This window comes from Nomascus leucogenys, chromosome 17 (assembly GCF_006542625.1).
Source record: "Nomascus leucogenys isolate Asia chromosome 17, Asia_NLE_v1, whole genome shotgun sequence".
NCBI lineage: Eukaryota > Metazoa > Chordata > Mammalia > Primates > Hylobatidae > Nomascus > Nomascus leucogenys.
This window is the reverse complement of record NC_044397.1, coordinates 59,797,236-59,814,992: the sequence shown is the minus strand read 5'-3', so window position 1 is coordinate 59,814,992 and position 17,757 is coordinate 59,797,236. Positions and strand designations below refer to the sequence as shown.

The 17,757-nt window shown below is 51.8% G+C and overlaps 1 protein-coding gene across 1 annotated transcript in view; it reads left to right on the top strand.

Moving 5' to 3' along the window:
- The window catches only part of ADCY1 (adenylate cyclase 1), a 147,392-nt gene that overhangs the window by 68,591 nt on the left and 61,044 nt on the right, over positions 1-17,757 (top strand). Inside the window, exons 5-7 of the mRNA XM_030796191.1 lie at positions 5,506-5,633; positions 14,582-14,740; positions 16,901-17,042. Coding sequence (XP_030652051.1) covers positions 5,506-5,633; positions 14,582-14,740; positions 16,901-17,042 — 429 coding nt within the window. The remainder of the gene's footprint in view (positions 1-5,505; positions 5,634-14,581; positions 14,741-16,900; positions 17,043-17,757) is intronic.

Below are 17,757 nucleotides of genomic sequence, written 5' to 3'. Positions count from 1 at the left end.
AGGCTTGGTTTCTTTCAGTGGGAAATGGTTTTTCAACACCATAATCTGGGTTGTAATTGGTCCAAGGCTTTTTAGGGCATTGAGATAGGATTTTTTTTTAGGAAAATAAAAATAAATTTTGAGTTTATATTGCTATTTCCAATTCACTTCACTCCTTGGATTTTTATATTTGTATCTTTTCGGTGATGCTGAAAATTCTAATGACAGTAATATTATTTGTTTCATCTTTCTATATATAGTAGGCTCAAAATAACATTGCCAATATTATTTTCAACAATAAGTCTGCTGAATGCAATTGGAGATTTCTTTGTGGTTATTTTTGTCCTTGCATTATATTCTACCAGACATACAGTCAAATATGCATTTTCTCATCGCTTGGAATAATTCTTCTCTCTGTGGTCATGCTGGTAACAGGTTTATTTCATTTTGGTTTCGATCTTTTAGGTATCACTGCTTTTAATTTTTCTTTTTAGGCACATAATTGCATGGTTCAGTTCCACAGTAAAAAACCAAAGTCGAGGTACATGGAGAGACCCCTCCCTTGCCCACTGTTCCTCCCATGCGTGTAGTTAGACGTTTGTGCTGGGTTTCCCCTTGCCCCTCCATGGTTCCTTTTGGTTCCTTTTTGATGCTGGTAGTGCATGCACTGTGAAACTGTTCCTGGAGAATGCTTCCCAACAGGGCACGCTGATTCCTCAGTCCTCCCCTGAGGCAGGGAGGCTTCCAGGGACCTGATTTGATCCTGTTGATGGGCAGGTATCTGCAGAGTTCTTGTGTTTCAGCTCTTCTGCCCTATCTCTGTAGCAGGAAGCTTCCTCTAGGGTTTTCTAAAATTTCTTAATTTCGTTCTTCCACTGATAGCCAAACACTCCAGTCTTACAAAGTTAATTGGACTTGGCCAGTTTGGGTTTTGGATGCAGTCACTTTCGGGCAACAACTGGATTGATTCAGGCTTTTCATCCTCTCCTTCTCCCAGGTATCTGTCTTCTCAGAATTGGGATGCGGTGTGCGAGTCCACGCATCGTCCTCTGGCCTCTCTGGACTCTACTGTTTTAGAGCTGGCTCTAGAGCGGCCTGGGCATGTCAGAGCTCTAGAATTGGCGGTGGATCTTCCTGAGCCACTGACTCTCTGCTTTCTTCTAGACATTACCTCTTTGCCCTTCTGGGACGGGTCCTGGGGCTGGGCAGGGTCAGACTGCACTGGCCTGTGTGAGCCCTTGTTGTTCTAGACCCTTCTCTGTGGTTGCCTGTTCAGGCAAGGCCATGATGGGCCCAGACTGTCTGCAAGCTGGCTGCAGCTCTTTAGGCCACACCTGGAGCGAATCAGGACACTTTCCTATCTGGATTCTCCTGCAGGGGCTCTGTTGTACTGAGAAGCTTCTATTATCATGTCACCTGCCTGCAGTCCTGTCCCTTTCAAGCCTGGGAGGGAGGGGGCAGCTCTTGTCCCTTAGGGCTGAACATGCCTCTGAGCCCCTGCCAACCCTCCATCTCATCTTCTTCTTTCTTCTTTTGGAGGAGACACAACACTTCCTGTGGTTATTGCAGTGGACTCTAGGTGCTGACTTTCCATATTTATACAAAAGAGTCTAAAATCAGAAACACTAAAACCAATTAGAAATACCTTTTTTGATCTCTTAAGCTTGCTAATAAAAGCCAGGGCCTCTGAGATTAAAGACAAAATAAAGCAATATAGTCAACATTTGTCCTAAGCTGTCTCCACTAGTGCTAGCATGGTGGAGGTGGGTGGGAAAGGGATGCCATGAGGGCCCAGGAGGGTCCTCAGCTTTGCATCTCAGAACAGTTTCCAGAGACTCATGTGTGATGCTGAGTGAGCTGGAATTGTGCACACGTGTGTGTATGGTATGAGTTGCTCAGGTTCTAGGAGAGGATTGCTGTTCTAAAGACAACTGTTCTGGACAATTTCTTTAGAATACACAAGCCCTCATCTGCTTGTAAGGCGTTGCCACATGACCATGTGCATGTGGATAGTCTGTGCTAGATGGCTTTGCCCTTGGTCCTCATGCAGAGATAGGTTCTCCCCACTCACAGCTCACCCACACCATGCAGTGACGGTCACACTTGAGGCTCTGTGGGCGTCTCTTTAGCCTTCATTCCTGTGTGCTATTTATGCCTCCTTTTACATAGGACTCCTGTAGGGATGGTAATTGAAGATTCCACCCCAGCCAGCCCCACAGCAATGTCCTTTTCTGCAGTGGCCATGCCAAGTCTTGGTGTCAAATAGCATAGTTGGGTTGACAGGGTGGGCTGTTTGGAGCAGCTGTACTGACAGGCCCCACCTTTGCCTTTTACCCTGGAGGCCCTGCTACCATCAGATCTGACTGGCCTGTTCACTCATGCACACTCATCCCTTCAGCAGCCTTGTCCTGCACACCTGTCCCACTCCAGGGTTAGGCTTGTTCTGGACTCACAGAGATGACCAGGAGGCCCTGGTACCCATGGGACCCTGGAAAGATGCTGGGAACACAGCTTAGAGCTGAGGTGGGGGCAGGGACACTAGCAGTTGCCCACAATCCCTGAGTCCACTCACGTGCATGAGATGCAGGGATGATCAGGGACCCGCATCACCCTCAAAGTCCTCGACGTCCAGAGCACAGGTCCTTAGAGTTGGGGATTGGCGGCCCTCCCAAAACCATGTGCAAGAAGAGTTCCAGCAGCCAGTGGGCATTGTGGCTCTTGTGGGCTCCCAAAGGGGTCTTGAGCCCTCTTCTGAGACCTCTGAGAAGAAATCCTGATGTGTCAGGGCTATCATCACAGGTTGTGAGTGCTCACGGGGTTTCTAATCTCAGGGAGGGGGTGGGAGGTGGCAACGTCTGGGTGGAGGAAGTCTGAGTATGAGGTGTGGCTGCTTCCCCTTCCTGGCGTGCCCTGTGCATTCAGGCCTGCTTCTGACCATGGGGGACATTTGGGGGATGTTTGGAAGCAGGCCTGAATGCACAGGGCACTCCAGGGCAGTGCCAATGGGGACAGGGCAGTGTCCCAGGAGGGAGCCCAGAGCTGACTGTGGGCCTGGAGGCTCTGATGAGGATGGCTTGAGAAGGCTGGCCGGTCGCATCCCTGGTGAGTCCCTGAGGGGCCCTGCCTTCAGTTTTGCAGGACAGAGACTGGCACTCGCAGCCCACCCTGGGGACCAGTGAATGGTCATTCAAGCTGCGCCCTGAGGGGCTGGCACTGGAACCAGGCAGCAACCCTGTGTCCAGGTCATTTCTGTGGCCTCTTGGCTGTACCTTCCCTGGTACAGGACACGGTACTTTGTGTGAGCACTGACTGTGGTTCCAGTCCCTGTCATTGCTGCAGTGACAGTAACCATGGTGCCAGCCACTGCACGGAGACCCTTGCCCAGATCATCACTGGTCCTCCAAGCAGGCATATCCTGAGCCCTTTGAAACATTTGGACACCTGGGAAACAGCAGCTGTGGGGCCAAGCAGCCTGCCCTTGGGTGGAGTAGACCTACCTATCCAGCTCTGAACTTGTGCTCCCAGGCCCCTGACACAGGCTCATGTCAGCTGCAGCTCAGCCTGCTGGGGAATGAGGGCAGGTGGGAAGAGCCCCCTTCTGCAGATGAGGAGGCCAGGGTTCTAAGGGCTAAGTAGTTGTTACAGTCATGCAGAGATGGAGGAGACCCTAAGTGGCCAGACCCTGGATGTCTTTGGACTGTCACCAGCCTCTCTGTGACCAGCTCCCTGTCAGCAGGAGGAGCCTGCGAGGCCCTGACAGAGCAGACTCGGATCCTAGGCTTTACAAGGCTGGCCTCAGTGTCCATCTCACAGACTGAAGTCTCTGATCACCTCCTCACCTTGTCTCCCGTCCACGGTCTTGGAGTGCTGAGGGAGGCTCAGTGGTGGAAGGAGCTGGGCAGAGAGCCAACTATATGCCCAACAGCGCCCCCTCCTCTGATGCTGGGCGGTGGCCAGGGCCATCTCTCAAGGTCCCTGCAACGCCAGGCCTGAGGGCAGCTCAGGACAGCAGCAGGGTTATCAGCTGTCTGCTCAGCTCTGGGAAGATACTTCCATGGACAGGCCATTCAGCTGCTAGGCCAATCCCTGCTCAGCCTGGGAACTGGGGCTCCCAGCGGTCGGTGTGGCCTGTCCCTGTCCTGACTCACTCTGTGCTGGCCCTGGTTCCTCTTCTGTAAGAATGTGGGGCACAGGTGAGCACAGGGATCATGAGAGCTGATAATTCTTATCCCAAATGCACTTGTGTTAACTCAGCATTCGAGAGGACCTGCAGGGCCCCAGTCATTTGTAAGAAACCAAAGGATCACATTAAATATAAGCCACCGGTGTGTTCTCAGAGTGGCTGGAGGAGTTCTGTGGCATTATAAGACCATCTCAGGGGACTTCTGAGGTCCTTCCTCATCCAGCACTGTGCTTGTGTGAGGCTGGTTCCTTCACGGCCATCTGCAGAGACAGCACAGCACAACGCCTGGATGCAGAAGTGGGTCACAGAATCCACTGTCTGCCCGGGAGACAACGGCACCACAGAGGCTCACAGAAGTGGACTGCAATACTGTGCTTCTCACTCATTGTCTTTTGTTTGGGGAAATGTCATGATTTTTCATAAAATGTTATTTATGTTAACATGCAGTGGATTCACTATTATTTTAAATGCATTTGTACATGAAAAAATTCTTATTGTTAAATATCAGTAGCTATAACCCACCTACACAAAAAGTTTTTGTTTTTAGTGAGTCCTCAGTGATTTCAAGACATAAAGGGGTCCTGAAATGGAAATGTTTTAGAGCTGCTGTTTTAATGTTGTCCCTGAAATAAACACAACAGTCATGATGATAATCCCAGTTGACACTGATTGATCCAAGTAAGACAATACAGGGTCTTAGAGTTAACTCTCTCCACCTTACACGTGTCCTGCGAGGCTGGTGCTGCTGTTCTATTCATACCACTGTACAGATGAGCAGATGGACATTCAGCTTTGGCCAGTGCCTTCTGCCTCCTGGGAGTCTGCCCTGTGGGTGGGGAGGTCTGACCACCTTCTGAAGCCTCAGGGACACCCAGATGGGTGAGAGGTCCACCCTTCCTGGGGAGAAGCAGCTGCTGGTGGGAATCTAGCACGTTCCAGAGGGCTGTCCGTGATGGTCTGCATGGCGGTTAAGGGGGGTGCCGTGGGAATAAAGGGAGTTGGGGAAGATGCCCCATGAAGGTGGCATTCCAGCTGGACCTTGAATGATCATCTTGTAGGGTTGGCTCAGTGAAGCAGACAGGAGGGATGGACCCCCCAAGGGGAAAGAGGCCATGAGCGAGGTATGGGGAAAGAGAGAAGGAGATCAATGTGAGCCTGGTCCCAGCCCTCAAGACTGTGCTGACTACGCAAGGGTGTGGCCTGGGCGGGAAGGTGGTGGCCCAGGTCCAGCGTGTCTTGCCAGTGCTCTGTGGCCACCAGTGTCTAGAGGTGGTGGAGCCAGCAGTGGCGCTCACAGTCACTGCACCGCTGTCTCTTACCATGTGCCTTGCCCTTCCCTGAAGGAGAACCACTGTCGCCGCATCAAGATTCTTGGGGACTGCTACTACTGTGTGTCGGGCCTCACCCAGCCCAAGACTGACCATGCCCACTGCTGTGTGGAGATGGGACTCGACATGATTGATACCATCACGTAAGTACCCCATGGGGCTGAGAGGAGTGGCCTGGGGCATCTACACATTGAAATCCTGGAAGCTGAGCCACCTTCTGCCCCATGCGGGCTCCCCTTTCAGGGCCTCGCTTTGTCCTAGTGGGTCTGTCTGAGGCTGCAGAGAGTGATGCCAGCATTAAGAGGATGCTGGGTTCAGGAAAGCGTGAAAGGATGCTTCCGTGATTCCCTGCCTTTACATTTCATGTGTGACTGTATTTCTTTGTCCACAGGAATCCTGCATATTGTCAGGTATGCATGAGTCATACAAAAATAAATTAGTTTTTAGCTTAGCCAGATAAGGCATTCAGGAAGGTTTGGCCTCAGTCTAGCTGAATTCTCTAATAAAAGGAAGTAAATGTGTGTGTTTCTCTTCACTCAGCAAGGTGACTGGGTCTCAGGTGCTCTCTGTGTGGGGAGACAGGCTTGGGATCGGGGCAGGTGAGTCTTCATGGAATGAATATTACACTTGTGAGGCCAGGCCTGCCCATTTCTTGGTCAGTCTTATGTTGTCATTGTCCTTATCAGAGACTGGGATGAAGACACAGATGTTTTTGTCAAGTTAGGGAAGGTGTGGAGCTGGAAGGCTGAGCTAATGTATGGAGTGTAGATCCAAACAAACATCTCAAAATGTGGAGAGGTGGGTATGCTCCAGTGAGATGGGGCCAACAGGGATTGGGGCATAGCTTCATACCTGGAGTGGGAAAGTAGTAGCATAAGAATTTTGTAGGGAGACGATGGGTAGTTGCAGGTGAAAGGATGCACAGCTAGGCTGAGAGATGGGGCGAGACTGCTGGCTCCGTTTGCCGCATCACTGCCTTGTGGGCTGCCCCAGCAGTGCTCCTGCAGACAGTGTGACTGGAAGGAGGCAGTCGGGAGGAGGCCAGCACCTCAAGCATTGTGCCCACTTCTGGCACCTGTGTGTCAGGGACACGTGAGCAAAGCTGAGCCCTGCGGGGCAGCGGTTCTCCAACACGGCTTCATGTCAGAGTCGCCTGTGAGAACCAAAGTCCCTGATGGTGGCTCCACCTCAAGAGCCCGAGGTGGCTGGTCTGGAGTGTGGTCTAGGACTGAGAGTGGAAAAGCCCCCTCAGCTGACCTCAGTACACAGCCTAACAGAGAGCCATTGCCCCAGAGAAAAGCAGCCTGGCTGGAGGAGATGCTGGGCAGAAGCGGGAAGGAAGGAAAGATGCTTGGCTTGGAGAAGACTTAGAGGTGATGACCATCACCTGTTCTCTGAAAGAGTGAGACGTTATCACAGCATATCATATATATTGTATGTTGCATCTTAGATGACATCATACATCACCTTACATCATGTATCACTTGTATATCATATGTCATGTCATATGTTACATGTCACATCATGTTTCAAGTAATATATATCACATATCATATATCACATCATCTACCATATAACATATCACATATTGTATCATATATCACACATCATATAACTGTCATATTTCATAATCACATCATATCACATGTCATAAATAACATTATATCACATCACATATCATATGCTATTTGTGTGTATATAGATAATAGATCTGGTTTTGTGTGATCTCCTTGGGAGAAAATGAGGCTCTGTAGGTGGATGCTTTAAGGAGACAGATGTCAGTCCATTTGCTTAGTAAATATTTGTGAAGCCCCCACTCAGTGCTGAGCACAGACACAAGCAGAGTTGAATGATGTGGGCTGACCTGGGTGACCAGGTGGCTCGTGGAGTTGAACTGGATGGCCTTGTGCCCTTGAAGGTTGGTGACCCTGGCTGTACCGACAGGGGTCCTCCTGAGAGGGGTCTGGTGCTTCTTCTTGGCCCCTGGTCTCCTCACCTGGCCTGTGTATGCTCCTGTGCTCAGTGACACTCCATCTCTTGCTTGAGGTTCTGGGCCTTAAAGGGTGCTGTCCTTCCTTCTACTCCTGTCTCTGCCTTGCATGTTGATGGGTTATAAGCTGTTTCTGTGGACGTGCCTCTCACTGGCTGCTGCCCAGGAAGCCCTGCGTCTGCGCTCTGGTTCTGCACCTGGCCTGGAGATGCCTGGAGCTGCAAACCCACCTGGCTTGCTCTACTTTCTGGTTCACTTGCTCCATGAACCTGTGTCCTCTTGACCAGCTCTCCTGGCATTCCATCTGCTGGCTGTCAGTCTGTGAGATTCTCCAGGCTTTGGTGCCTTCAGCTCCACATCTCTAGCCCTGCTACCTGAAACTGGTCTAGTGCCAGGGGCATCTTCCTGGGCCTCCTGTAGCTGCTGTCTGCTTGGGCTCCTGATTACCAGAGTGTTCCCAGGGCCTCAGGAAGCTCTACACGCCAGAGTTCCTGTCACTCAGCTTCCTGGCTCTGGACCGGAAGAAAAGCCACCGAAGACTGAGTGCGGAAGATGCCTCCCAGCCAAACAAACTCTTCTTCCTCCTCAGACTGTCACAGACCCTGGGACTCACCAGTGTGTGCTCTGCATGGCCGGCCTGCTGGGACCGTCTTGGCATCCGGTGCATCCCCTGCCAGCCACATTGGGCTGTGTGTGTCCCTGCCTTGCACATGCAGGATGGAATATGTTTATCAACAGGGGAAGCTTGCCCAGGCAGAGGAGGACACTTTATATAATGTCTTTCTCTTCCTCCTACCTTGGAGTGGAGTGTTTTATCTGAAACTTTGGAAACACAAAGTTTCAGGTGAACAGGTGAAGTGGCCAGAGCTAACCTTTCCCTGCAGGGCTCCATGCTGGGCCTCACAGCTGTGCACACTGATTCTGTTTGCTCCCCGCCACTCCTCAGTAGCGAGGTCTGCACTCTCAACTGCATTTTTTTCCTGTCTTGAGTCTGATTCTGTTCCAGAAAGCACTTCCCATCTCCAAAGGAGTGGGCCGTGCCCCCAAGACACTAATTTCAGTAGTTGCCCACTGACTTCCTCTTTTAATAGAGTCCTGGGTGGCAGGCTCAGTGCCTGAGTGACCAGGAAGGAGAGGGGTCTGCAGGTCAGATGTGTCCCTTTCCAAGGCTCACAGAGAGGTCTCTTCCAGGCTTGGGGAATTCTGAGTGGGCAGAGGACATTCTAAGGCACATAAGGGATGTGTATTAGTCTGTTGTCACACTGCTATAAAGAACTACCTGAGACTGGGTAATTTAAGAAGAAAAGAGGTTTAATTGACTCATAATTCTACAGGCTGTACAGGAGGCATGGCTGGGAGGCCTCAGGAAACTTACAGTCATGGCGGAAGGCAAAGGGGAGGCAAGCACGTCTTCTCATGGCGGCAGGAGAGAGAGAGCAAAGGGAAAAGAGCTACACACTTTCAAACAACCAGATCTCATGAGAATTCACTCACTGTCATGAGAACAGCAAGGGGGAAATCTGCCCCCATGATCCAATCACCTCCCACCAGGTCCCTCACCCAACATTGGGAATTACAACTGGACATGAGATTTGGGTGGGGATGTAGAGCCAAATCATATCAGGATGGTTTGGCTGGTTGGAAGATTCTTGAAGCATCTCATGCAGACTCCGTGGTCCCAGAGGCTGCTTTGATAGAGGGTGGGGGTTAGGGCTCCATTGTCAGCCTCTTTTCAGGCCAATGCTTTGCTGGTAGCACAAGAAAGAAATTGCTGCAGGTGCAGGCAAGCATGCAGCCAGAGCTGGGTCTTGATTTCTGAGGCTGGAGAAAGTCTTTCCCTTGTTGAACAAGTGGGAAAGATCTTGTTTTATCACTTTGAAGAATGTTTATTCCTATGGGAAAAACGGATAGACATATTTTCCTTTTCTGATCTGTAAACCTAGGCCTCCCATGCCTAGCATCTAGTCCTTTTTCATGCAGATCGATCATTTGGGAAGAGTCTAGGACCCGTTTTGTCAAATGCCTGTGGGCCTAGTGAGGCTCCAGTGTGAATCCAGGTGGGGCTGAGAGAGGCCCTCTGAAGTGCAGCGTGGGGCATCTCTTTGTAATGACAAGGTGAAGAATGCTGGACTTGAAAGTGGGATCCCAGGGCCCCTACCTTCCTCAGCCACCCAGCTTAGCCAGCCTGGCCCTCTTGGAGCCACAGCATCCCGAGGCTAGAGCAGTGGGCTGGGGCGTCTCCAAGGCTCTGGGCTCCTGCAGCTGGCCCTGGGCAGTCTGGTGCTGGGCAGTCTGACCCTGCCCCCAGCTTACTTGCCCTGACCTCCACCTCTCTCTCAAACTTGGGCTTTATTTAGGAGTGTGGTATACTATTTTAAGGAAATGCCCATTAATTTTTATCGGTGTGATTCTTAGTGAATACTTTAAAAGTGATATACATTCCTTGTTTGGGCCAGGTGGTTCCTGTCTATAGGAGAGATGAAGATGGGATGAGAAGTATCCTAACTGTCCAGTGAGTTTGGTGACTGTGCTGGTCTTGCTCCTGAAGAGCTGTGTGACCCTGGACATGTCCCTTTTGTCTTGGAGCTTCAGTTTTCCCCCTCTGTAAAATGGCCGATTCTGCCTCATGACATCCTGTCTCTGAGCCCACAGAGCATTGGAAAGATGAGGGTGGCCAGACCAGCCTCCCAGCTGCTGCAGCCAGGCTGACAAGACCAGGCCCTGTGTCCTGAGGTTTGGGACCAGTCCTTGACCTTGAATTTCCAATGGGATTTCTGCAGGACTGCCCGCGATGCCCAGACTGCAGGGACACAGGCAGCACGTCAGTCCCTTTGTCAATCTGACACCTTCCATGTGATGAGAGTCTCAGTCTGAGGCTTCCCAATGCTCCCTCTCTGTATTCCATACCTGGAAGTCATGTGTGACACCCTTGGGGCAGAAAGAAGGTGACATTTTCTCCTGCTGGTGAAGTCAGATGAGGCCTGAACCCCTCCCTGGGGCCTGGCTTGGGGGATACTCAGGTTTGAGTCCTTCTCCCCCACTGGGGCTTTGCTCTGTGTGAGGTCTGTGCTCACCCACCTTCTTCTGCTCATACCCCTCCCCTCTGACACATACCACCAGCTCTGCTGCTCTCCCAGAGATGCCCTGAGTATTAGGTCACGCTAGGAAGTTGCCCCTAGCCAGCCAGTTCTGGCCTCCCAAAATGGCATTTCATTTGGTTTCAGCTACCTCATCCCCAGCTGCTGTTTCCTGAGTGGGCTGGGGTGCTTCTGATTTCTTCCTGGCTCGCATCCTTCAGGCAATGCTTCAGGCTCCTCAAGTCCTTAATTTTCTTTGCAGCAAAATGGAGAAATAGTGTTTGCATCTCTGAGTTGTTTTGATAATTTAATGAGATCTCAGATTAAATGGGCCTGCATAGACTGGGTTCTAGCAGCCACTGCAAGTATTGATTCATCGGCTCCCAGAAAGAGGGAGCTGGTGGCCAATCCTGCAGGATTGGTTCATGGTTCTGTGTACCCATAGGAATGTGGATTTGTCTGTCCATTTCATGGGGGAAGCCTTGGCTCTCACAGGTGATAGGCAAACCATGAATCAGATTTTGAACAGGAACCTCATTCTTCCACATGACCACCAAGTATGCAAGCCACCATTTTTGGTAAATAGACTCAATCCAGATGCCTTGCTGGCAGTGTGTATTTTTGGTTTACTACATTGAATTAAATTAGAAGTAAATGGCATGTGCTTTTCCTCCCTGACCCACTTTTGAGCTGCTAAGTTCAGCTTGTGTGTGCTGCGGTCATCAGTAGAACTCGACTGTCCCCCAGCCTGCATCCCTGGAGGTCGTGCGAGCAGGGATGCCTACTGGCCTTGTCCGCCTGGCACTTGGGCTGTCCCCAGCAGTATCTTAATTTTTAACAAGGGGGCTTGTGTGTGAGCTATGGAGCATGCTTCAGTTTCTCAGCACGGAGAAACTTGGAGAATTACTTCCTCTTATTATTGGATTCTAGTTTTCAGAGCCAGACCTGTTGATAAATTTAAGGATGGATTTTCTGTGGGAGAGGTGGTGCCTGTGTGCACACACTTATACACCCACCACATGGTTTTCCCTAAAATTTTAGGGGATGTGGAGCTTCTGAATCTTTATATTCTAGATTGAGAAGCTACATTTTTACAGATGGGGAAACTGAGTCCTAGGTGGGGAAGGGAGGAGCCCAAGTTGAGGTGATGAGCTTGAACCACTTGAGGCTGAAACCATGTGCCCCGCCCTTCCCACCACACAGGATGGGGGCTTGGAGGCTGCTGCAGGCATGTGTGTTGTTATTTCTAGAAATTCTGCCTAGGTGACAGTAAATCGGCCTCTATAGTGTCCTCCCTCCTCTTTTTTTCCCCTGTTATGTGCACAGCTGTAGCTACAGTGCTTGAAATAATGGCTGACACTCAGTAGATGTTCGTTGAACAAATGAAGGAACGTATGCTTACCTGTCCTTTCACTTCTGAGCTTCAGTGCAGCCATGACTAGGTTTCAGCTCTGCCAGAATTTACTCATGCCAAGGGGCCAACAGCGGCCCCCTGTGCTAGAGATAGGTCACTTCCTCATTTTGTTCCTGTTGGGATCCAGCTCAGAGGACCAAGGTCAGGGCTGTAGGCGGTGGGCAAGTGTCAGACTTTTCCTCTGCATAAAAAACACTTGCAATAAATAAGTGAACCTGAGAGCACAAATAAAGAAAAAACATGGTACAAATAAAGCCAAGGAAGTCCGTGGAAATTCTGTTCCTTGGAAATGAAGTTAAAGGTTCTGTTGGATTTAGATGAAGCCAGCTTGGGCATCCCAGGAATGGTGAGACCAAGAGGAGTCACCGTGAGAACAGTTCTGGATGCATCATTTTTTTAGAAGTAACTGTTCAGTTAACTGTAGATCTGATGCTACCAAGAATTGAGATATTTGAGGCAGAAGCGACTGGGAAAGATTGAAGATGGAGAGTATTGGTAGAATGTGGTGGTGTGGATTTGGTTGGAGGCTGGCCGAGGTGCCACTTGCTGGGAGTCTAAAGGTTTGCTTTGGTGAGCTCGAGGGGATCTGGGGATGAAGGTGGGCATGGGTCCCAGAAGTCTCCGTGCCATTTACCGTTTCATGGCTTCAGAGGTACAAACACTAACAGTGCACAAAAACATTATTAGTATGTTTTGTTATTTCCATTTCAAACACTAACAGTGCACAAAAACATTATTAGTATGTTTTGTTATTTACATTTTCCCATACTCATTTCGTTTTGTGAATTTTGAAAAATAATTTTTTATTTCAGCGTTTGGTTTCAGTGTCTCAAAGAAGATTGGCAAACAACTGAAAAAAAGTTAAAATACAAAAGTATATTCAGCTGGGCATGGTGGCTGACGCCTGTAATCCCAGCACTTTGGGAGGCCAAGGCGGGTGGATCACGAGGTCAGGAGATCGAGACCATCCTGGCTAACACGGTGAAACCCTGACTCTACTAAAAATACAAAAAAAAAAAAAAAAAAAAATTAAAATTAACTGGGCGTGGTGGCGGGCACCTGTAGTCCCAGCTACTCGGGAGGCTGAGGCAGGAGAATGGTGTGAACCCGGGAGGCAGAGCTTGCAGTGAGGGGAGATAGCGCCACTGCACTCCAGCCTGGGCAACAGAGGGAGACTCCGTCTCAAAAAAAAAAAAAGTATATTCAAAATATATAAAACTACATAGGTATTAAAGATATATCAGTAGTCTGACTTCCACATAATGTAAATCTGTGGCATGCATACTTCTGAGTTTACTGAGGTTTCTGAACATGCGCTGGGACTTGTGTGATTCTGCGGTCTGGGCAGCCATCTGCCTTGGAGTGACTGCCGGGGCCTCCATGTGCTATGGTTTTTGGGAACAGGCCCTTGTGAGGATGAAGTGAGTAGTGATGGGCAGCTGGCAAGGGTTTGAGTGGAGGCTGGGGAAGCAGTGGGGTTGTGCTGAGCAGGTGCTCCCTGAGCCTTGGCTGGGGCTCCAGGAAGGAGGCCCCAGTGGGAAGTTGGGGTGAAGTTGAACCACACACAGGCTTCTCGGGTGGGTGGCACAGCCTTGCCTTGCACATAGCGAGTTGTTATTGACAAATGTGATATACAGAGGCCTCCAGAATGGGACTCCAGGCTGAGCTGGTTTGCTGTCACCACCTGATGGCCCACCCCTCAGTCCTTCTAGGAGCTTTTGTTAGTATTTCCATCCTGGATGGAATAGAAAGAGGAGGTTGGCCTCTTAAGCCTTGAGATGCACTGGGTTAGGGTTTAAATGATTGCAAAGCTTGTAAAAGTGAATTTAGCTGGAGCTGGGTGTATACACGAGGAAACTGAGGCATAGAGATGGGCATCATGTACCCAAATTCAGCCAGGCTTGCCTGGGTTTTACCAGAAGCCCTCGGTTCTCTCACCACCTGCTCTGCCTCTGTTCCCTTCCCTAATGCCCCTTGCCATACTCTGTTGTCCCCACCCCAGCTCCTGGTGAATGCCCCTCATGTCACCAGCCTCTCATGTCTGGATGTGGCCTCCAGGCCTTGACCATAAGTTTGCATTGAGGCCTAAGGCCGAGTGTGCATCAGGAAGGGGTGGGAGGCAGAGCCCGATGCCTGGGCTGCAGATTCTGTGGATGTTTCCAGTGGGTTGTCATCTGCATCTGGCTGGCAAGCAGGCATGGGTCCCAGCGAGTGAGCAATGGCCTCACAGAGCCTTATGTTAATCTGAACTGTCGCGATGCCACACTCCACAGTAATGACCAGGTCCAACTGGGATTTGGGGACTGCCCTGGGCAGGGAGGGCCCTCTAGGAGGCCATGAAGGGAACTCATGGGTCTGGTGTGGACATGGTGTGAGCTGGCTGGGAGCATGGGCCAGAGCCACCACTCCTGCCTAAGGCCCTCAGCCCACAGGTGGGCAGGAAGGCACCGTGTCCACTGACTATGTCAGGAGACCTCCACGCTCAGGCCACATGCAGCAAGGACAAGGCCCAGCTTCCCTGGTGCTCACAGCCTAGCAGTGCAGACCAAGGTGGCCCCCTGGGCAGATACAAGGTGGGCCCCAGCCCCACGCTCTGTGTCTGTGTTGCAGATCCGTGGCTGAAGCCACTGAGGTGGACCTGAACATGCGTGTGGGTCTGCACACGGGCAGGGTCCTCTGTGGCGTCCTGGGCTTGCGCAAGTGGCAGTACGATGTGTGGTCCAATGATGTGACCTTGGCCAATGTCATGGAAGCTGCTGGCCTGCCAGGGTAAGTCAGGGATGGGGTAGGGAGGGGAGGGAGGTTGGTGGTGGCTGCACACCCCTGGGCTAAATCCTTGCTTCAGGTTCTGGGCTGTGCTCTTGAGGGCACTTGTGTGAGTGCTCCTAGAGGAGCCTGCCTGTCCCAGCCACACCTGCCAACCAGACTTCCTGTGATATGCGTCCCACCCAGCCTGGCTGCCACTCTGTGCTGGGCCCAGCTGAGCCTGGCGCACATCTACATAAAGCTGTCATTGGACCAGAAGGCCAGAGCAGATGCGCATGGGTACCTCTGCCCATGGCATGGTTGCTGTCCTCATGACTTATTGTCACTACATCACTTCTTTTTTTGCTGTCTTTGGTTTCATTTTCTCAAACGTGCAAATGGAAAGTGCTTGGACTTTAGAGCTCCTTCTCCACCCCCAAGCTCCACACAGCCGTCTAGGAGCTCATGGGCATCTGGGTCACAGATGATGCCTTCTTTGAGCTCTCTGAGAATGGCCATGGGCTGTTGACGGCTGTGCTCCGTGGCAGGCTCAGCCTTGTCTTGAGGAAGATTTCCATGCACCCCTCTGCCACCCCTGGGTCCTGTAATCTCCCTTTTGTATGATCTCGCAGTGGCTATCATGGCAGACAGCTTCTCCAGAACACTGGCTGCCCCTCAGCAGGCAACTTTTGCAGAACACTGGCTGCCCTCAGTGTGCCCTGGGCTCAGCATAAAGCAGGGGCTTCAGTGAGAGCTGGTGTTTCCTCTCCCCATTGGCTTCCAGGGCTGGGCTATGCAGCCGCTGTCTCCATTGCTGATGGAATGGACGAAGCATCAGCTGAACACAGGAATGCACAGACACTTGCCTTTCTGGAGACTGTGGTGCCTGCAAGTTTCCAGACAGCCTCGGTGACCTTTGTAGTTCAGGGCCAGGCTGATGGGGGTGACAGTGTCCCCAGGTGCTTCCAGGGTGCCTCCGGAGGGGCAGGAAGCAGCAAGGGTTGAGGCTTGCCGTGAGCGCCCTGCCTGCCCCAGGCCAATGGGAGCTGCTGATGGGGGCACCCAGGGAGCATCCCAGCAGGGACTGGGCCTGGGGATCCAAGCACTCTGAGTTGGTGGCAGGAATCGGCCCCTGTAGATGGGGCAGCACAGGGACAAGCTGAGGCTGGAGTCAGAGAACCTGCCTGTGCTGCCTTCTGGCCCCTTTGCGACCTCTCCACTTCCTGGCCTGGCAGTCCCTCCCTGTTCCTCCCTCTCCCACCCCCGTGCTCCTCTGGGGATCCTGGTGGAGCCACTGCTGGAAAAGGTCTCATGATCTCCCGAGCCCTGTCTTCACCCTCTCAGGATCCCAGTGAGCATGGCAGCTCTGCCTTCAACCGCCTCCCATCTGAGCCAGGCTCGCTGCTTTCGTCCTCAGCCAGCCTTAGAGTTTAATTATGAATCCCACGCTTTTCCCCTGCGAAGAGTTCAGAAGGTTGCGCGGTGAAGAATTGGGTTTGCAGGGAATGGTTTTGGAAGGTGGGGAGTTTGCTTCTCGCCCCATAAACCTGTGAGCTCAGGCGTGCCCTGCTAAGGAGCAGAGACTGTGGGTGTTCGTTTTCTGCTGAGACGATGCCAACTGTGGGGGATTTTCCTGTCCTCACCATAAGATTGGGTTGGGGAGGCGTGAATGCCTGGGCTCCACAGCGTTTCTCACCACCCTGCTTCCCACCCCACCTCATGTGTGAACACCGTGGCCACCCCTGACTTCTTGCTACCCAGTGGGGTCTGCCCACTCCTTGTGCTGACCAGACCAGACTGTGGTTGGGGAGGGACTCCCATGTCTCCTCTCCTCTTTCTCTTCTTCACATTACTGCCCACTTTTTTCCTCAACTTCCCTAATGAGTCCTGACATATTCTTTCTCTCTCTCCCTTGGTTCCTCTGCTCTCCCTCTGGCCCTGTGTCCCCCACCTCAGCCATCCCTGCTGTCCTGCTGGGCATGGTTCCTGATGGCCCTACTGTATCTCTGCCTGGGCCCTCCCTCCTGGCATGGGCAGACTTGCATGGGAGCATGAATACTCTCCGTGGAGCCTGCCCTGGTGTGGGGAAGCCTCTGCCTGTGCCCCTTCCCCTCTGGTGAGGCCCTGCAGACTCTGACAGCAGTGGTTCCCCACTCATCCAGCCTCTGCCTCCTCCTTTTGTAGGAAGGTTCATATCACAAAGACGACCCTAGCGTGCTTGAATGGGGACTACGAGGTAGAACCAGGTTACGGACATGAGAGGAACAGTTTCTTGAAAACTCATAACATCGAAACCTTTTTTATTGTGCCATCCCATCGCCGAAAGGTAGGCACCAGAGCCCCCCTTATTTGGTTGATCCTTAGCTGCTTGGCCTGTGCAGAGCTTTACAGATGTGACTCCTCCTGCCTCCTCTCCAAGCACTGCTTCTCTGGGCTGTGAACTTGCTAAGATGAGGAGAGTTGTCCCCACTGACACTGTCCTGGGCCTTGTCTCTTACTGGTGTGGGGAAGGGTCTAGGTAAGGGAGCCAGAACCCCTAGTCAGAGATCTGGGGTCACCTCGGGGCAGGCCATTCTGTGTCCTCTTTCCCCTCCCTGGGCCTTCACTGCCTCCCCTGCAAAGTGGGCATGAAACCCTGCAGGGGGGCCAGGGATGGGGAGCTCTGAACTGAGGGGTGCTGGGCACAGAGGTGGGCTGTTACCGTCTTATATGGGGCACTCGAGGTCACCTGGCCCAGAGAAAAGTGGTCTGGACATGATCAAGAGTGATCAAGTCACTTTCAGGGTCCATGTGAGGGGTCAGGCTCAGGTGAGGGTACAGGACTCAGCTGAGGGGATCAGGCTCAAGTGAGGTGTTCAGGGGACAGGTGAGGGGTTCAGGGCTCAGGTGAGGGGTTCAGGGCTCAGGTGAGGGTGCAGGGCTCAGGTGAGGGATTCAGGGCTCAGGTGAGGGTGCAGGGCTCAGGTGAGGGTGCAGGGCTCAGGTGAGGGGTTCAGGAGTCAGGTGAAGTGTTCAGGGCTCAGGTGAGGGTACAGGGCTCA